Raw genomic sequence first — 22,075 nt, 5'->3', positions numbered from 1 at the left:
ACTGAAGGATACAGGGCAATATACAACGGCAAAATTCATAACACATATCAGTGTGTAGTGTGTACATAAACACAGCGTCAGTTGCATCGCGCAACAACTGTAAATACGTAGTAGTCAGAATAGCCATTTGCGCTGAAAAATACAGGGCAATATATAGTGGCATAAATCCAAACACACAGTGTGTAGTGTCGTGTGTACGTAACACAGAGTCAGTTGCATCGCGCAACAACTGTGAATACGTACTGTGTAGTAATCAGAATAGCCATTTGCGCTGAAAAATACAGGGCAATATATAGTGGCATGAATCCTAACACATAACAGTGTGTAGTGTGTACGTAACAGAGTCAGTGGCATCGCACAACAACAGTGAATACATAGTTGAATCAGAATAGCCAGTTGCACTGAAGGATACAGGGCAATTTATAGCGGCATAAATCATGAACACATAACAGAGTGCGGTGTATACGTAAACACAGCATCATCTGCGTTGCACAACTACTGTGAATATGTTGTAATCAGAATAGCCATTTGCACTGAAGGATACAGGGCAATATATAACGGCACAAATCATAGCACATATCAGTGTGCGGGGAGTACATAAACACAGCGTCAGTGGCGTAGTGACAACAACTGTGGATACGTAGTTGAATGGCCAGTTGCACTGAAGGATACAGGGCACAAACGGCACAATCACAGCACATATCAGTGTGCAGTGAGTACATAAACACAGCGTCAGTGGCGTAGCGACAACAACTGTGAATACGTAGTTAAATCAGCATGGCCAGTTGCACTGAAGGATACAGGGCAGCCTGACAACATAAGCTGTAAGCACATCAAAATGTAATGTTACGTAGGCCCAGCGTCAACAGCATAAGCGGTAACGACTGCGCAACCCCGTGGTCAAGACTGACTAGGGGTAAACAACACTCACCGGATTGCGGCTGTGCACTTTCCATTGTCAGAGCGAGGCGGCTAGAGACTTATAACATCCGTACTTCCCTTTTTTCTTTTTGGACACGGAGCCATGGCCTTTGCCTCGTCTCTCTAGACGTGCGTTTTGCGCACGACTACCAAAGGTATCTTTCTTGAAGTAGCCTGGCTGAGATACCGGGCTAAGTATCCTTTATCAACAGAGCCTCTCGCGTCGAGTCCTTCTAGCGAGCCCGCGAAAAGGACCGGTCACCGGAGTGGCGACGGGCAGCGTCAACTCGTCTTAGGGCGGGAGAGGGCCCACCAGCGGCCTGCTGGCGGCAGTGGGCCTCATCCCCGTTGATGCCCGGGTTTATTCCCCTGAGGGCGTGCACTGTCCGGCACATGCCCGCCGTCGTGAGTGCGGCCTCGATTGATCCTTGTTAGGGTAGAGCGAGTCGATAGGACCCGCACATATCTGGCGTGTAAGTTAGCAGCCATCGGATGCGGGGAGGAAACATGGTGAGTAACCTCTATTGCAACTTCCACGATGACTTCAGATAAGACTTCAAGCGTGAAGAAAGAGATTCTGACGTTATTGTTGCGCCCATGCTATTTATACTGCCCGCGGTCCGGTCAGCATTTGCATGTTTCGCGTCAATTGGCCAGCTGTCTCCAGCTGGCGTTAGCCTATAAGATTTCAGTGAAAATGAGGAGGAAGGGAGTTCCCATATACGTCAGTGACGTAATGTCGAAGTGACCGCCTTGAAAGGGAACTAAACAGATGTCACAAACTGCTCCGAGACACAAAGGTTGAGATCCAATTGCAGCTTTATTTGAAGCGTAATCCAGAATCGTAATCAGCACAACCAGGGGTCAAACACAGGAAGGCAGTCCAAACAAACAAATAAACAAACAAAACAGGCAGGGGTCAGAGGCAAAAGAGTAATCCAGGGAACAGGCAAGAAATCCAAAAACCAAGTGACATGAAACCAGGGAAAACGCTCGGAAATGCAGTGCAACAACATAACAACAAATGCAGAGCAACAACAGCTGGTGACCATTACAACAGAACACAAGCCTGACAAATATGTCCTGAAGGACTTCAATTAAATATCGCACAAATACTAAACTTTAGTATTACTTTTAAATGACTCACCAATATCATATAGTATGTTTTGTTCAGGATCACATTAGCAGCTGCTAAATAGATTAATGATAATTTGTTATTGTTGCAATAAGATTGGATTATGTTATAGTATCCAGTATATATTAGGTAATTGAGAGTTACCATGTGTTCATTGGGAAAGTTTTGAGTTTTAATAAAGGCTAAAAGATTTAACAGGTCATCAAAATTGAATTACACCATCCTTTTTGTCTTTTCATTTGGTTTTTAAATAACCTCTGCAATTAAGCAATATTAAACAAGAAAGAATTCCGCTGTGAAAATATATTTACACAGATCACAAAGGAATTCTCAATGTTGTGCTAAATTATTTCAAAACATTCTTAAAAGATAAATAAACAAATGTAACATGAATATGAGTTTTAAGTGATACTAATATTATATAACATGTTTTGGAGCAGAATCGTGCCTTTTCCTATGTGACCAGCAAGAACTCTCTGGACCAGCAATACACCAATCACAGCAAAGATTGTTTGCACTCTTAGGATGACAACACAAAACTTGACACACATTTAAAATGACCAAGTAAACGAATCTTTATTCAGAGAAAAGAAGATTATGCTCCTGTAAGGTGTTATATTTTGTATTATATGTTTTATCTGTTAGATATAGTTTTATATCTTATTATATATTTTACCTGTATGTTTTGTTTAGATTACAGATGGACAACCTGACTTTCAGATACAGTGTGCTTCTGGTGGAGGGACTGCAAGTTACAACTGAGTCTAGTTTTCCTGCATTTATCCTTCTTTTGATGGTTTACATATTTATAATGGTATCTAACATTGGGATGATGATTCAGATCACAGCAGACAAAAATTTACACCAACCTATGTATGTTCTTTTCTGCAACTTGACATTGAATGATGTTTTGGGGTCAACTGCTCTTTTCCCACAATTGTTGAGGGATTTCTTAAAAGACCCCTCTGAGCGCTACATCACATATGTGGACTGTGTTATTCAAGCTTATTGTTTACATTTGAATGGTACAGTATCTCACACTGTGATAATAATCATGGCCTTTGACAGATATGTCGCCATATGCAATCCACTGCGATACCCAACTATAATGAGCAATAACATGGTGGTTAAACTCTTGGCAGGAGCCTGGGGTGTTGCAGTAGTGCTGGTGGGAATTCTGATTGGCCTCAGTGTGCGCCTGTCTCACTGCAGATCTGTGATTCAAAACCACGCTTGTGACAATGCTTCATTATTTAAACTGTCCTGTGAAAGTACAGTTATTAATAATGTATATGGATTAACTTTTACTGTGGTTTTATATGCCTCATCAATAGGTAGTGTGGCATTAACATACCTCAAAATAGCGATGATCTGCTTCAAAGGCAAAAACAAAGCAACCAACAGCAAAGCCATAAAAACCTGCAGCACTCATTTGACTGTTTATATAATCATGCTGGTATCTGGATGTGTCGGAATTTTTCTCCATCGTTTCACTGTATATGCTGAAACTAGGAAACTATCCACTTTAATGTTTCATGTTATTCCACCAGCCTTAAACCCTATAATATATGGTTTACAAGCCAAGGAAATAAGACAACGGATCTTAAATGTTTTTAGAAATAAAGTTAATACAAAGTGATTTCATTTATTTATTCATGTCCATAAAAGAACTCTACTAATCTTTGAAAATCATAACTTTTATTTAATTTTATTTTACTCTTTTATTGTGTGTATAGGCATATGTGAAAATTCTAAGAACAATTAGAGTTTATGGTAAATATGTCATATGTCACATACAAGGGTTATCACATAAGCAGCAGCTAAATAGATTAATGATAATTTGTTAATTGAATCACATTTCACAAAGACTTTTGTCTTTTCATTTGGTTTTAAAAAACCTCCACAATTAAGCAATATTAACCAAAAAAGAGTTCCTCTGTGCAACTATACTTACACAGAACACAAAGGAATTCTTAATGTTGTGCTGAATAATTAAAAACATGCTTAAAAGAAAAAAAGCGATGGACAATTGACTTTTATAAAACAAATGCCATGAAGGTGATTGTATGTCAGGGACAAATAGATAACATCCATTTTGTATCTGTCTTATTTTTAAAAGGTTCACAAAATCTTGACTTCACACATGCTATATACATATGCCACTTACTACTTTCTAAAAAGGACATGTTGAAGTTCTCGTAAAGAAAAGAGTTGTCTTATTTCCCCATTATCCTGCCAATTATACAGTGTAACAAATAATTCAGGGAAAAATAACTGATTTAACCCATTAACAAAATAATCCTCAAGAAACTTGTTTAATGTAGGAAATGTTGATTTTAACGTAAAACATTTTACACTATCCTTTCTGACCTTCTCCCCATTTGTTTAGTTATTTCTTGTACAAAAAAAAGAAAACATTTTTTTTTTTTGTCAACTAAACCTCCCACTTTTAAAACACCAGATTAACTAAAAGTGTTAATTTCAATGCTTTGCTAATTAGACTGATGACATAGCCCAGTGGTGTAGCGCAAATCCCCCTAAATCTTTAGATGACATGGGGGTGAATAAATTATCAGGAAATTTTAATTCTGAAGTGAACTACTCATTTAATACAGACTGATAGAACCCATTCATACCCAAACCTTTGATTACATTATTAGACATTAGCAATAGATTTCTGTCAAGTACAATTTTACTAATAGCTCATAATATTGCTAAAACATACATAATCCATGGCTGCGGATAAATGTTATAAAGCAGTTTTTGAGCCGATTGTAATATCATAGTTTTCCATTTAGAGGTTAAATCAATGAGGCCTTGACTACCCTCAAACACAGGTAAATCTAGTATGCCTGGATGAAGCCAATGAAAAATTAAATGAAAAAGTTCACAAAATGTTTTGGAAAAGCTGTAAAAGTCCTGTTGGAGGGTCTAAAACAGTCAGTCAATGCCACAACATTGAAGCAGCTAAGTTGTTAATTAATAATAATAATAATAATAATAATAATTTATTGTCATTGCAATGATACAACGAGATTACATTAGAGCATCAATCGACAGTGCAATTTAATGGAGTGCAAGAGATCAAAAAAAGCATATTTTGTAAACTGGGCACAGCGACAAATAAACAACAAGAAAAACAGTATGTGAGGCGAAGAATCATTAGTAACCAGAAAATGTGTATAATTGTGTGCTGCATCAATGCAAAGTCCAGTTCACAGTTATTGCAATTGTTGGATGGTGTTGAGTGGATTAAGTGTGAGGGGGAGTGAGAAGGGAAAGTTCTTATTCAGCAGTCTAACTGCCTGGGGGTATGGGCTGTTTACCACTAATACTCTGCCTCTGTATGATAAGTGTGGTTGATTCCAACCCCATCTCTTTAATCTTACCAGTATATTTTCAACTACTCCGTTCCAATGCTTTGTCATGTATTGTTGAGTTCCAAAAAAACTTTTAATCCCTCTGTATTCCAGTGTCACTGTCGGAAAGAAAACCGGAATGAAATAAAACCGGAAAAGATCGGTACTTACGCATGTCTGAGTTTGCAAATGCAGGCGCTTTCATTCACCTCCATCCTCCCCACCACCACCAGGATGGTTCCTTCCCCTCCATCCTCCTCACCACCACCAGGATGGTCCATTGCCCTCCATCCTCCCCACCACCACCAGGATGGTCCCTTCTTATACCTCCCAGGGGGTCGTCTGCGCCCCTGCCTTCGTCTTCAGGCAGGAAATGCAGACTCCATACACTCGGATTATCAAAAACAAAAACAAAAAACAGATGTGGGTTAAACCAGAAGTTTGTCCAAACTATATGGAAAGCCCATTTTAAATGTAATTATGTTCCATTCAAAGCTTCCCGTTAGAAGTAGCCACAGCAGAATTATCCACAAAAGCATTTGGCAGAGGTTTTACACCAGATGCCCTTCCTTACACATTCAGCACTGAGAGTGCACTAACTAGTAAAAAATGTAGTGCTGGGACACACTCACACCCAATCACTCCAACAGCCAATTTACTATATCCAGTCCACCTAATCTGCATATTTTTGAGGGAAACAGAGGACAGCACATAGAGGAAACCTATACTCTGACACGGGGAGAACATGAAAACTCCACACAGAAAGGAGTTTCCTGAGTCTCCTGACTCAGCCGTGACTTCTTGCTGTGAGGCAACAATGCTACCCACTGAGCCACAGTACCACCCAAATACATTTTAATTGAAACAAAAATACTAAATGGTAAAATGAGCTTAACATTGTAAAATGCTAAATAAAAAGTTATTTAGTAGAGAATAGGTGTAATTTGCTTGCTTGTAGGACGGATCGGACATGTTTCACAATTATTTTGCCAAATCACAAAATTTACTCTCCACCACCTTTTGAAAGGCATTGAAAAAGTTACCTTGCAGAACCCCTGTACAACACACAGAAAAGCATCTCCAATGCCTCATTCTTTTTAATTTAATTAATATTTAGTTCAGTCATGAAACCCTAGATGGCATAGACTGATATGCCCTTTAACATGCAATCTACAAGCTAACACATCATTTACTCACAGCACAAGCTGATTCTGTGATCAGACCTTAGTCAGGGTAGTGGCATATTTAATTTTGATTCGAATGAAAGCAAGGCTGTGAGGGATAGAAGTACAGTGTCTTCAGTGGATTGAACTATTGTTTAACAAATGTGAGTAGACTCCATAAAAGAGTTTTAAAAGTTGCGTGATCTAGGATGTCTATCCCTCACAGCCTCATTTTCATCTGTTAAATTTAATGTCATCTAACCCAACTAAGGTCTATTGCTTGCTCAACATTTAGCTTAGCATATTATTAAAGGTCCCCTATTATGCCCCTTTTCACAAGATGTAAAATTAGTTTCTGACGGCCCCAGAGTTTGTATGTGAAGTTTTAGCTCAAAATACCCAACAGATCATTTTTTACAGCATGTTTAAATTGTCATTTTTTGGGGCTCAGAAAAACGCACTGTTTTAGTGTGTGCCCTTTAAATGCAAATAAGCTGCTGCTGGACGGCACGGGGTGCGGAGCTTCATGAGCTCGTGCTCAGTCTCTCAGGACAATTTCATCTCACGGAATGATGATTATATCAGAAACTCTCAGTAACGGTGTTCATTTCGACCCGTAGTCGGACAATAATGCCTACAGAGTCAGAGTGCTGTATAGAGATGGAACAGGTATAGTTTAGTAGTTTAATTACGGTTATAACGTATTTGTCATTTGCTTGTATGTATCCATTATTAATAGCCTGCTGTTTCGGACCAGGTCCGAATGATGATCAAACATATACTGATGAGTTTAATAAAGTTTATTGTACATAACACAAAAGATGAAGCATCAGTTTTACTTCACAAAATCACCGTACGAACTGAGTAAACACAGTAAGTTATAAGAGGTGCGCAAGTACAACAAATTTCGGTAGAGCTGAGGGAGCATTTTCTTTAAAAACAATATAATTCCACCTCGTCTTCAGCGGCTACCTCAGATTTCGGGAGTAAATAGAGAGAGCTATGTGGACAAATTTCTTCAGTGTTACAAATGCTTTTTATCACATCTTTTGAGTTTATTAATTTCTTCTCGAATAATGTTAAAATTCCAAAAGTGAGAACAAAATACAGTAAAAGCAGTTGTTTAATTGCTTAACCACTTTATTTGCAGTCCTTTGTCATTAAAACAAACTAGCTGATCTGCTTTATCAATGCAGAAATGTTCTCCATAAACACCTGCAATTGCTGATAAAACACAAACTTAATGAAAGTCAAGGGTCAAGAGCCCAACTAAAGCAAACACTGATCTCCATCATGGTGACCTCAAACGAAACATTTTCAATAAGACATCAACATCTAAACCTCTGTTAATTCTCAATAAGAACTTCTGTAAACATGTGACAGAAAATAAAGTAAGTAATAAGTGAAGTTGGTAATGCTGTTTGTGGAGTTGTTTAATCAAATCTTGAGAGTGTTAATGTCTTTTATCTTCAGTTCAAGTTATTATTACTCTTTCGAAAGATGATTGAAATAATGTTTTAGGAACATCATACTGGACATTTTTATGTTCTGGAATGTTACAAATCAACATTCCTAGAATGTTGATTTTTTTTAATCAAAATTAAGTTGAAAGAATGTTTGAGAAAAATGATACCTTTTAAAACACGTTCTTCTAGCGTCAAGAAAACTGGACATTTTTTATGTTCCCAGAACCAAAACTGAATATTTGGAGAATGTTCTTATAACAAAATTCTGTTAGCTGGGCTGACTGGTCTTCAGTTTAAAACAATGAGCGAAAGCTGTACACCACTGTTTTATGCAGAAAAATAATCATAATAAATATATTATTGAAACAAGTTAAAGTTTTGACAATATTCCAACCTAGATATCACCAAGTATAAATGTGTTGGTACCAAAAATAATAAATTAAAGAAATAACTGACTTTACGTGGAATTCGATAAATTTTGGGAGGGTCATACATAAAATTGGTGATTTTTGTACCTTAACCCTTTCACGCATAGTGGTCACTACAGTGGACAGCTATTAAAAATGCATTTTCTTGAATTTGCACGGGTTTTTATGGCAAAGTTGCACATCAGCCTCTTCATTGGACCCTTGTGCATCATCCTATAAATTGCAATCAAGTGGTAAGCCTTTGTATTTCGATTTTTTCCCCCTCCAAACCAAGATGGCTAAGGGTCAGTCAGACATGCCAAGTTGCTCCAGAATATCCACCCATTCCTTCTATCCTAGGAGACTCTTGTAGGTAAAAAAATTTATTGCAGCATCAAGCAATATCTAATGAGTCATATCACAGTAAAATTTTCCAAGTTTTGATTTTAGATTGAGAGAAAACTCTGATTAACCACATGTCCACTGTAGTGGACGTCATGCATCAACTGCTATATTTCAGCTACAATTCATAATTATAATGTGAATATTGTTTTTGAAATTTAAAACTTAAACTTAATCTGCAGTGACTTTTTTTACTGTAAATAAATGTATTTGTATTATTAGAAAGTAATTTTCATTGACATCGAAAAAAGTCATGTGATTACATATGTATGACACTTGTAATGCATTACTTTATTTGTTAGATCAAAAAGTAATCTGATTTTATAATGCACGTTATTGTAATGCATTTTTTTACTCATAACATCAAAAAGTAATCTGATTACGTAATGCATGTTACTTTTAATGTGTTTCTTTACTCATAACATCAAAAAGTAATCTGATTACATAATGCATGTTACTTGTAATGCGTTTCCTTACTCATAACATCAAAAAGTAATCTGATTACGCAATATGCGTTATTGTAATGCGTTTCTTTACTCATAACATCACAAAGTAATCTGATTACGTAATGCATGTTACTTGTAATGCGTTTCTTTACTCGTTACATCCAAAAGTAATCTGATTATGTAATGCACATTACTTGTCGTTAATTACTTGTTAGATCAAAAAGTAATCTGATTAGGTAATGCATGTTACTTGTAACACATTACTTTACTTGTAACATCAAAAAGTAATCTAAATGGGTTATGCATGTTACTTGTAATGCATTACCCCCAACACTGATCATTTCAGATGAGATTGAAAAAACGTATCGCTAGGTTTTCTCAGAGGAGGGCTATGATAGAAATGTGCATGTCCATCTTGAACATAATCAGAATGATCAGCTAATAAGGGTAAATCTCCATACTCTGGTGCACTGGAGGCTCCCTGAGTGGTTTCCACAGTTGTACCTTGACAGGCTGTAGAAAATTCGGATGGAATCACGTCCTCATGTTCTGATATCAAAGATACGCGAAGTGCAACTTGTATGAAGTTGTATGAAGCCTTTGCAATATTTTGCATTTAAATTTGTTTGTGTATATTTTATAGTTTTCACATGATTTGATATAATTGTATTGATTAGTTCGTTAAATTCACATACTTTATCTTTTTGATTATTGTCTTATTTAATACAGTATATCTTCAGTTTAAACCATAAACGCATGCTGTCCACTCAAGTGGACATCTGAAGATCTCTTTGAAAAATTTGTAAAAAAATAAAATAAAAATCAATTCTTGTTTTTCATGCCCTAAGAGCAATAAAAACACATAGGAAAAAAAATCCTGACTGAGGATATCATGATTCATGCATGAAAGGGTTAAGCTACCCACTAAGAATTGCTATCATGCATTTTTGTAGTCCAGGGACATCCCTCTGTTGAATAAAAAAGAGCAACATTGGTGCCCATACTAATTTCTGAAATTTGGACACGGACTAATTATGTTAATAGGAAATCCTATCACAGCCTTAATGTTCAGGTAAAGATGATGTGAATATGTGAGATGATTATTTTCTGTGAGATGAATCTTTAAATTAATAGTAACATTAAAGGGATAGTTCACTTTGAAAATAAATTTTGGTATGTTTTAGCTTACCTCAAGGGCATCCAAGATGTAGGTGTCTTTTTTTCCGCAGTAGTTTCAATTTGGATATTTTTAGGTCAAACCGTTCTTGTCTGTCAGTCATATAATGCAGGTCGATGGTCACTGTATCAAAACACAAGCACAGAGTCCAAATTAAAACAATTCCCCATCGTCCAAATTAAACAATTCCCCATCGTAAGTACACATTGATGGCCTAAGACAAGAAACGAGCGGTTTGTGTGAGAAAACGAACAGTATTTATATCGTTCTCTTACGAGAGGTTCTCTCGTATTGCGTAGTTTGCTTACGCTACGGGAAAGCCTTTCTTTCTCGAGATACTGAAGCCAAAAATTATCCTTAATTTTTATAATCTTGTCAACGCAGTGCGGCAGCCTGCAGACCTAGGGCAAGCTTACTAGCGTGCCCATTGGCTGCCCTGCGGCAACTGCAGCAGCCTACCGCTGAGCCCTTGGCGTGACGTCACGACCAATGAGCGCGCTTGGCGCGCTTAATGCGTCACAGCCCGCGAAAAGGGGTGTGGCTTAGCGTATATAAACAGGGCTCGGAGGCTGCTTCTCTGATTTCTGTCTTTTCAGCGAAGCTCTACGCATCGCTGCTCTCTGAGGAAGCCGCCGTCGAATCAAGCGACCAGCACGCCGAGGATCTCAGCCTGAGGACGCCGGCCGCCTTCGCCGCCTTCAGCTTTCCCTGCCTGCTTCGCTATCCGGCGAATATATCCTTTTACTGCTCTGTGTTGTATGTGTTTGTGTGTTCGCCCCGCGACACACTTTGCATCTAAAAGAGCGCGAGGCGTTGTTGCAAATGCCTCGCTCATCCTGTGGCTCGTGCAGAGCCGCGCTCAGCGACGGAGACCGCCACGTGATCTGCGCTCTCTGCCTGGGTTTCGACCACGCAGCCCGCGCCCTTCACGGGCGGCTGCGAACAGTGTGAGGACTTGCCGATGTCGACCCTGCGGGCTCGACTCGCCATGTTTCACGATCCTCCACCTTCTCCGGCTGCCTCTTCCGGGCCGCGTAAGAAAAAAACGCCGCTCTCAAAGGCCTTCCGAGCCGATGGTTATAGCTGAGCGCTCGCCGGAGCCCCTCCCGCGAGCCTCGCTCTCTCCTTCTCCCCCGCCCTTCACCGACGCGCAGCGGCCGGCCTCTGCCCGCACTGCCGTCGCCTCAGGGGATGAAGCAGACCAGCAGGTTACTCCCCTCTGTCAAGCCGCGCAACTGCGCCGCTCACAAGGGATGTCAGAACGGACGGTCACGGGCTATAGCTTCCTTTACGTTACAAGGAAGCTACCCCCCCCGGATGACGCACGCCCTCTCCCCCTCTGTTCGAGCCGCGCAAGGCGCCGCTCACAAGGGATGTCAGAAGTAGACGGTCACGGGCTGGCTTCCTTTACGTTATAAGAAAGCTACCCCGCGTCTCGGTCGCGCGCGTCACTCTCCGGCCACCTCCGTTTCTCACACATTTCTCAGTCCCCTCCTAGCTCAGGCGACTAGAAATATCTATATTGCAGTAAACGAGCCTGTTATACACGCACGCCTGCAAACAAACGATGTCACAGCACATAATGACATCTTCCCGCTCTCTCTCCCTTTGTTCGAGCCGCGCAACTGCGCCGTTCTCAAGGGATATCAGAGCGGACGTCACGAGCACCGGCGAAAGGAGGAAGAGAGAGTGTTTTCGTCCCGCTTAGGCCGGACTTCCTCCAATCCTCGCATATTTCTCAGTCCCCTCTAAGTTCAGGCGGCTGGAAATACTATTATTGCAGTAAACGAGCCTGTTGTAATACACGCGCGCCTGCAAACAAACGCTCGGTCATATGCTCGCACTGACTGGAAGCTCATGTGTGCCCCTGTGGCTCAGTGGCTGAACATTAGACTTCCGCACCAGAGACCCGTGTTCGAATCCGGCTCTGGCAGCAGAAAAACTTTTTTCTGCTTGCTTCTCTCGAGCTCGCGGCCAGCTTTCTTACATACAGAAAGCAAACCCGCATCTCACGGGATACATATTTCTCAGTCCCCTCTAAGTTCAGGCGGCTGGAAATACTAATACTGCAGTAAACGGGCCTGTTTTAATACACGCGCGCCTGCAAACAAACGCCGAAACGAAACACGACGCTCGGTCATATGCTCGCACTGACCGGAAGCTCATGTGTGCCCCTGTGGCTCAGTGGCAGAACATTAGGCTTCCGCACCAGAGACCCGTGTTCGAATCCGGCTCTGGCAGCAGAAAAAACTTTTTTCTGCTGTCTTCTCCGAGCTCGCGGCCAGCTTTCTTACATACAGAAAGCAAACCCGCATCTCACGGGATACATATTTCTCAGTCCCCTCTAAGTTAGGCGGCTGGAAATACTAATGCTGCAGCAAACGGGCCTGTTTTAATACACGCGCGCCTGCAAACAAACGCCGAAACACGACGCTCGGTCATATGCTCGCACCAACTGGAAGCTCATGTGTGCCCCTGTGGCTCAGTGGCAGAATTTTACGCTTCTGCACTGGAGAACCGTGTTCAAATCCGGCTCTGGCGGCAGAAAATATTTTTTCTGCTGTCTTCTCCGAGCTCGCGGCCAGCTTTCTTACATACAGAAAGCGAACCCGCATCTCACAGGATGGTGCTTGAGTATTTATGAGCGTCTAAACATATGAGCCATCAAAGCATTTGCTCTATAACGCCGATGGTGTTACAAGTGTAGAAAATGTGCCCACTCCCACGTGCTCACTGCTACACACAAACACGGTCCCCATGGTAACGCGTTCAGAGCGCTCTCTCATAAAGCGGTCACACGCCGCTCGAGTAATAAGTGTAGTAAATGTGCCCACAACTCTGTGCTCACATCTACCTGTAACTCGCTCTGCCACTCGGTTACCCCGGGCAACAGCGGCTCAAGCCGAGGGTGTTATAGGTGTAGAAAATGTGCCCACTCCCATGTGCTCACTGCTTCACACAAACAGGGTCCCCATGGTAACGCTTACAGAGCGCTCTCTCATAAAGCGGACACAAGCCGCTCGAGTATTAAATGTAGGAAATGTGCCCACAACCTTGTGCTCACACCTACCCGCTGCTCGCTCTGCCAGCCAGTTACCTTGGGTCACGGACCCTCTAAAGCTCCCAAACACTGGCCGTGTCATAAGTGTAAACCCTGCGCCCGCTCACGAGCACGCGCACTCACTTGTAGACATGATAATCCCCACGCCTCTCTCGCGCCTGGGATGTTTGACAGCAAATCACGCTCCATCCGATGGGACCGAGCTACTGAACGCTGTACAGTCGGCCAACACTGTTTACCAGCCCCCGTGTTCGAGCACCAGCGGCGCGTGCGCCGCGCCTTTCTCTCTGATACAGGCTCCCCATCCCGCGCAGCGCGGCGATCTGAGCCCAGAGACCATTCGACCCCTAGCTATGCATGCGGAAGCATGGGAAGCGATTCAGGGCGCGTCAGAATGGGTGCTGAAAACTATAAAACACGGCTATTCGCTTCAATTCGCTCGTCGCCCTCCGTGCTATACAGCACAGACGGAGACGAGAGTGAGTTCAGAAGCTGCGCACTTGCTTCAAGCAGAAATAGCGAAGCTGCTGCGCAAAGGGGCTATAGAACAGGTTCATCCTTCTTTGAGCGAGTCGGGCTTTTACAGCCGCTACTTCCTCGTGCCCAAGAAGGACGGAGCGTTCAGACCTATTTTAGATCTGAGACATCTGAACAAAGCCCTCATGAGACGGCCGTTCAAAATGATCACAACCAGAAAAATCCTCGCGCAGATTCGCCCAGGAGACTGGTTTATCTCTCTTGATCTAAAAGACGCATACTTTCAGATCCAGATAACTCCCCGTCACAGGCCATTCTTGAGATTCGCCTTCGAGGGTCGAGTATATCAGTACACAGTCCTGCCGTTCGGCCTGTCTTTGGCACCCCGTACATTTACGAAATGCATGGACACGGCCCTCGCTCCCCTGAGGAAACAGGGAATGCGAATACTGAATTATCTGGACGATTGGCTTATTCTAGCGCAGTCAGAGACGGAACTTGTGTCTCACAGAACAGCGCTTCTCAGCCATCTGGAGGAGCTGGGTCTCTCGGTCAACTGGACCAAGAGCTCGCTATCACCCCGTCAGTCAATTTCCTTTCTTGGAATAGAACTGGACTCGGTGGCTATGACGGCCAGACTGTTGGAGCAGCGCGCGCGCCGCATCCGCCTCCTCGCCGCATCCCTCCAAATAGGCAGCCGGGTTCCGCTGAGGACATTCCAGCGTATCCTGGGGCATATTGCCTCAGCTGCAGCAGCGCTCCAGCTGGGCTTACTGCGCATGCGCCCGCTTAAACGCTGGCTGAAAGCGCGCGTGCCCCACCGAGCCTGGGCGGCCGGCGGCTTGCGAGTCAGAGTGAATCAGAGCTGCTTTTCAGCCCTGCAGCCCTGGCTGGCAGCCGAATGGTATCACACAGGAGTGACTATGGGAGTGATTTCACACCGGAAAGTTGTCTCGACAGACGCTTCCAACCTAGATTGGGGAGCGCTCTTCGAAGGCAGACCGGTCTATGGCCGCTGGTCAGACCAGGAGAATCTCCTACACATAAACTGTCTAGAGATGCTCGCGGTCGAGAAAGCTCTCAAACACTTCCTCCCATTCCTCCACGGTCACCATGTTCTAGTCCGCACGGACAATACATCGGTAGTGGCCTATGTGAATCGCCAGGGCGGTGTCAGATCAGACGCTCTGCACCCTGGCGGAACGCCTCCTCGCGTGGGCTCAGCACTCTCTGCGCTCGCTGAGAGCCGCGCATGTGCCTGGCCACCTGAACGAGGGCCCCGACAGACTGTCCAGGGACAGCGTTCCCCCTGGGGAGTGGTCTCAACACCCCCAAACAGTCCAGTCACTGTGGCGCCGTTTCGGCAAAGCGAAAGTCGACCTTTTTGCGTCAAAAGACAACGCTCATTGCCCAGAGTTCTTCTCGAAGAACGAGGACGCGCTGGCCCAGACCCGGCCCAGCGGCCCGCTGTATGCTTTTCCCCCGGTCTCTCTGCTGCCTCAGGTCATCAAGAGAATCAGGGAAGCGCGCCACACAGTGCTCCTCTTAGCCCCATACTGGGAGAACCAAGCTTGGTTCCCAGATCTAATACAGCTGGCAGACTCAGCCCCCTGGCCGATACCGGTGAAGAGAGACCTTTTCTCTCAAGCCCGCGGCTCAATATGGCATCCCCATCCAGAGCGCTGTCTCTGCATGCGTGGAGCCTCAACGATTACACGCTGATCTGCCAGACGGGGTCATGAACACGATCATACAATCTAGAGCCCCCTCTACGAGGCGGCTCTACATGTCGAAATGGTCAGTGTTTAACAGATGGTGCACTGCTAAGGGGCTCGATCCACAGACATGTGGGGTATCGCGAGTACTGTGTTTCCTTCAAAAGTTACTGGACGCGGGCAGGTCCCCCTCCACGCTCAAAGTCTATGTCACGGCCATTTCAGCGCTCTCTGTTCAGAGCTGGGCCGCGCATTAGGAAGGAACGAGTTCGTCATCCGCTTCCTTAGAGGAGCCAGGAGGATGAACCCCCCGCGACCCCCCTCGGTTCCTATGTGGGATCTTTCACTGGTCTTGGAGGCCCTGAAAGCGCATCCCTTCGAACCCTTGGAAACTGTGGATATGAAATACCTCACGCTCAAAACCGTTTTTCTGATAACACTGTCTTCAGTCAAACGAGTGGTGGAACAGCTCTTTGTTTCGTTTGGCGGGCGCACCAAGGGTCTCGCCGCCTCGAAACACAGCCTGTCCAGATGGATAGTGGACGCTATTGCTGCTGCTTATGCGTCTAAAGACCTGCAGTGCCCATTGGGCATTCAAGCTCACTCCACCAGAGGCATGGCCTCGTCGTGGGCGTGGTCCAGCGGGATTCCCATTCATGACATTTGTGCAGCGGCAGGCTGGGCCTCCCCCTCCACATTTGTTAGGTTTTACAACCTGGATGTTCCCGCCTTGCAGGCGAAAGTGTTATCAGTCTAAGTCTCGCGTATGCCAGCCCACTATCTGTGCGCGGGCTACGTTGTGTGATTTAGCTCTACTGGTTGAGCTGCACTATGCAGGGAATTGTCAGTTCGGACCGGCCGTGCCGCTCCTAACCCCCTAGTGTGTGCTTATGTACGGCGCTAGCCCTCTTCGGGCTGCCCGGCTCTCCGCTATCACGTTCCCCGGGCTCTCCCTGGGACTCATTCAGTGGATGCTGGGCGCGCACGGCGTTGACAAGGGCGTTCCCGTAGCGTAAGCAAACTACGCAATACGAGAGAACCTCTCGTAAGAGAACGTTTCGGTTACTCACGTAACCTCTGTTCTCTCTAGAAGAGGGAACGAGTATTGCGTAGCCCGCCGTGCTCGCGCCACGAGCTCATTTCGCTTCATGCGACAGAAACCAGAGAAGCAGCCTCCGAGCCCTGTTTATATACGCTAAGCCACACCCCTTTTCGCGGGCTGTGACGCATTAAGCGCGCCAAGCGCGCTCATTGGTCGTGACGTCACGCCAAGGGCTCAGCGGTAGGCTGCTGCAGTTGCCGCAGGGCAGCCAATGGGCACGCTAGTAAGCTTGCCCTAGGTCTGCAGGCTGCCGCACTGCGTTGACAAGATTATAAAAATTAAGGATAATTTTTGGCTTCAGTATCTCGAGAAAGAAAGGCTTTCCCGTAGCGTAAGCAAACTACGCAATACTTGTTCCCTCTTCTAGAGAGAACAGAGGTTACGTGAGTAACCGAAACGTTTTTACCTCTTGTAACAAAGCACACGTCCAAATGATCTGACGGCGCGGGCGGGTATAGATATATACACTAGATGTCGCTTGGCTACGGTTTCGTTCCAATGAACTGCGTAGCCAAGGCGACATCTATGGATATACATCTATACCCGCCCGCGCCATCAGATCATTTAGACGTGTGCTGTTTTCAAGAGATAACAACGATATAAATACTGTTCGTTTTCTCACACAAACCGCTCGTTTCGTGTCTTAGGCCATCAATGTGTACTTACGATGGGGAATTGTTTAATTTGTACGATGGGGAATTGTTTTAATTTGGACTCTGTGCTTGTGTTTTGATACAGTGACCATCGACCTGCATTATATGACTGACAGACAAGAATGGTTTGACCTAAAAATATCCAAATTGAAACTACTGCGGAAAAAAAGACACCTACATCTTGGATGCCCTTGAGGTAAGCTAAAACATATCAAAAATTAATTTCAAAGTGAACTATCTCTTTAACAGATATAACAATGATCTACTAAACATTTCATCTGCAGACGACTTGTGGTCATTAACGTATGATCACAAGTTTGGATGCCAAACAGCCTGGCTCCAGTGCTTGTCTCACAAATTTTCCGTAAGTCTGTTGTGTCAGCGCTTTGAGGAAAGCAAGTTAAATTTGGTACAGTACAAAACACTGTTAATTTGAACTGAGATAGAAAAACCTACAAAATAACCCCCTATCATGACCCTCAGACAGGGCCAGAGCACCGCTTCAATGTGGCCCTCAGTAAAACCAGAGTGAAGATAGAGATGACCTTTGGCATCCTAAAGGCACATTTCAACTGTGTTCGGCCCTTAAGAGTCACCAGAGCGGGCATCACAGATAGTGGCTGCATGTGCCATTCTGCACAATATAGCCACCAGTAGAAAGGAGCGAGAAACACCACAAAACCAGCTTCTCCCCGATGAAACTGACCCGATCACACTTGACCACCCAGCTGGTGCAGATGTAGATGCAATCACCATACAATATTACACTTAAAGCTACACTGTGTAACTTTTTTTAGTTAATTCTAAGCAAAAAACACTTAGTTCTTTCAAAAATATATGTGTTCATTAATGTATATTTACTTCTTTCAAGTAATAAAGTATTCTCGTAAGTTTATAATCTGCCATTGAAAGTACATACGGGTGAGGGGTTCGAATGCTGGTCGCCATGTTGCCCCTCCATCTTGAAACTACATTAGCCAAAGAGGGACATACCTGTAAATTCAAGCTTCGCCTTCCGCGCTTTAGTGACACAGAGACGATTACTCGTGACTGCCGGCAGATTTGAAAGATTGCTGATGGAGGATCACGCCTATTTTCGAGGACATGTAGCAGAGTTGCCAAGGAAGGCGAAAGAGAGAATTAAAACGTCAACGCGACAGGCAAATCAGCAAGACTAAAGTCAATACTGGAGTAACTTTTCCCAGATGGAAAGAGCTCATGAGGAGCAAAGATTTTAAAACGGACGCCGAAGTTGCCTGCTTTTTTCTCGACAGGTAATTCAGCCTATTTGTGTAAATTCGAAGTTTTATAGTTGCTTGTCTAACCATAGCATGGTTGTGCATAATGCCAGAACGACCTCTAGTGTAACTTGCGTTACTTTTCCTCGCGTCAATGGTGAAAAAGTATTGTTTACCTTGTAACATAAATCTGTGCTGCGACGGATCACAGGTGATAGTTTTAAAGGCGCAATTGGACGAAGTTGAACTGGAGGCCATGTTAATCTTGGAATAATACGGCCACCGTAGGAGTTAAAACGCCCTCGAAATTGAAAGGAACAGAAACTAATATTCACTGGGTAGTCATATACAATTTCACCGCTAGATGGGGGAAAATATCACAGTGTAGCTTTAATAAAAGCACATTGAAACTGCAGATAGGTCTCAAACTGTTTTATTGGTTTTGTGGGATGAGATGGAGAAAGAGAGCAAGAGAAAGTTGCATTAATAAATATTCATACTAAAGTGTTACTTGGTTAAATAAGTTTACATACTGAGATCAGTTTTATCCAGCTGTTTGATCTCCAATTTTTTTTTTTTTTTTTTGAGCCTCCTCAGCTCACAGTCTAGTTCCTTTAGTGAACAGTCTAGTTCAAGACTCCTTTAGTGTGCAGTCTAGTTCAAGACTCCTTGTGGTATTCTATCTCTAATAATGTATTTAAAAGGGAAGGTGGCCTTTCTTTTTTTGATGAAATGTAATTACTCCACTGGTAAATTACCCATTAAATTGGCTAGATTTCATCAACAAGCTCTGTTAGCCTGGAAATTGGTTTACAGCCACAACTTTTCCCCCCATAAAACCATCTTATGAATAATTCAGATATTAAAATTAGAAATAGATCAACCTTTCTTGATAAATGGTTTAATAAAAACATAATTTTTATTGTTGATCTATTCAACTCTAATGGTGATCTGTTATCTTATGAGAGTTGTATGAATATATACCAATATCTTGTCCTGTTTAAATAATTTAACTCTGTTATAAAGGCTATTCCAAATGGTTTAATACGTCTGATAAAAGCTTCCCTTACCCATGAGTCATGTTCTAAACAATTATTCTTGTTATGTTTGGGAGGTGTTTCACTTTTAAGTAAAGATTGTAATAATACATTTATACGTCAACTCTCTCAATCAAGAAACTTATTTACTCCAAAGGGAAAATTCTTCTGGGGTTCTATAATAGATAACATTCAATGGAGGAAAACGTGGTTACTACCATTTAAATATTGCATACCCAATAAAATGAGAGAAGTGCATCTTAAATATACCCTTACTGCATAATATATACCCTTGTAACGCATTTGTCATTTGTGTTTTTGAAAACCTAAACAAATCTTTAGAATCTACTGCTAACTTCCTTATCATTGTGGCAAAATTTTCCTTCCACAAACAAAGGTTTCTTAAGAAAATCCCTACTTTTAATGATTTATTATGTGAAGTAAAATATTTAATCAAATCACTAAGAACAATTGATAATAGAAAATGCACTTCTTTTTTGAAGAAATATGATGAGATCTTTCATGTACCATGATTAATATCTGTTTGCAGTTTCATTTATCTTTTTTTCTTCTGTTTTTTTTTTTTCCTATATGATTGTGCAAGAATGATTTTACTTGTTTAATGTATACATTTTTGGAAATGTTCTAGATTTCTAAGAGATGTGTGTTTGCACTATTGTAAACAATTCTTGAATGAATAATAATAATAAAAAACACTGAAGAAAATGAATAGTTGAATAAAGTCATTATTTTAGGGGGGGGGGGGGGTTTGCGCACAAAAAGTATTCTCGTCGCTTGATAAACTTAAGGTTGAGCCACTGTGGTCACTTGGACTATTTTAACGATGTTTTTACTAACTTTTCTGGACCTGCCTAGAAGCCTATGAAGCAGTGAGACAGCTCTTAGATTTCATCAAATATATCTTAAAGGTCCCCTATTATGCAAAATTCACTTTTGCATGCTGTTTGGACATAAATGTGTGTTGGCAGTGTGTGTACACAACCACCCAATAGTGATAAAAATCCACTCACTCCTTTTTTATTAATCCCCATAAATCATCAGCACTGTCTCTCAATGACCTGTTTTCAGAATGCTGTTTTAGTGACGTCACTAAGCACAGGCCCCGCCAACGAGTGTTGACAGACACTGCCGTTTCAACATAGACCCGCCCTGATCGAGTTCACAGCTGCTGCACTGACAAGAATGTCTCCCAAGCGTTGCAGGTGTTGTGTGGCTGGATGTATTAATCCACATAGCTCTCTCTATTTACTCCCAAAATCTGAGGCAGCCACTGAAGACGAGGTGAAATTATTTTGTTTTTAAAGAAAATGCTCCCACAACTCTACCGCAATTTGTTTATGTATTTGCGCACTTCTTATAACTTACTGTGTTTACTCAGTTCTTACTGTGATTTTCTGAAGTAAAACTGACGCTTCATCTTTTGTGTTATGTACAATAAACTTTATACTTTTCATCAGCAGTTTGACCTGGTCCAAAACAGCAGACTTGTAGGCTATTAATGATGGATACATACAAGCAAATGACAAATACGTTATAACCGTAATTAAACTACTAAACTATACCTGTTCCATCTCTATACAGCACTCTGGTTACGTCTCCCGTTCCCTCCTTCAGGGAACGAAGGTTACATCAGTAATCGAGACGTTCCCTTTCAGTCGCTCACGTTTAACGTATCGTCGACGTGACGACGTAATTGGGATCCCTTGGAAAACGCCACCGTTGCTGCCACATCCAGCGCCCTACGCAAGACTCTCAGACCCCCAACTGTTGGGGCGGAAGACCTGCGTAGAGGGAGTTCAACTGCGGTTCCATTATACCCCACACAGCGGAACTCTTGGAGAACACTGGGAAAGCGTACCTCTCCAGGGGAAAGAACGCTGCGGAGCCACATCCTGCCCGAAGGGAGGTAACATGTGGAGAATACACATATGGACTGGCCGAAGGGGCAGTGCGACATATGAAATGTCACTGGGGTGGCTCCAGCCGAAGGGGGAGACTACACCGATAGTGACGGCAGAGCAGACTCTGCCAAGGGAAGACACGGGCTCACCGCAGGGAGCTGGTCGTGGAAGAATACACATATGGGATCGCCGCAGGGATCGCACATATGGAACCCAGCCTAGCACAAGTTACACAAGCATACGAGCACTAGGCCTGGCGTCGGATGCTCCGCAACGTCCGACTGCCGAAGGGGTGCGGAGGAACTCACAGGGTTCGCCAATGGGGAACTCGACTGGAGTAAAAAGCGCACGTATCCGTTCCTAGGAAGGGAGTGGCACAGCAAGCCAACACTAG

General features: G+C 43.1%; 1 protein-coding gene across 1 annotated transcript; it reads left to right on the top strand.

Moving 5' to 3' along the window:
• Window positions 1–2,756: 2,756 nt before the first annotated feature.
• On the top strand, window positions 2,757–3,695 carry LOC308705247 (olfactory receptor-like protein COR4; the record flags this gene model as incomplete). Its single annotated transcript, XM_081390162.1, has 1 exon — window positions 2,757–3,695. One exon carries the CDS (start codon window positions 2,757–2,759, stop codon window positions 3,693–3,695), a length of 939 nt encoding a protein of 312 aa, XP_081246288.1.
• Window positions 3,696–22,075: the final 18,380 nt, after the last annotated feature.

This window comes from Scardinius erythrophthalmus (assembly GCF_964197995.2).
Source record: "Scardinius erythrophthalmus genome assembly, chromosome: 17".
Taxonomy (NCBI): Eukaryota; Metazoa; Chordata; class Actinopteri; order Cypriniformes; family Leuciscidae; genus Scardinius; species Scardinius erythrophthalmus.
The sequence above is the reverse complement of the archived record's forward strand: the minus strand, read 5'-3'. Positions and strand labels throughout refer to the sequence as shown.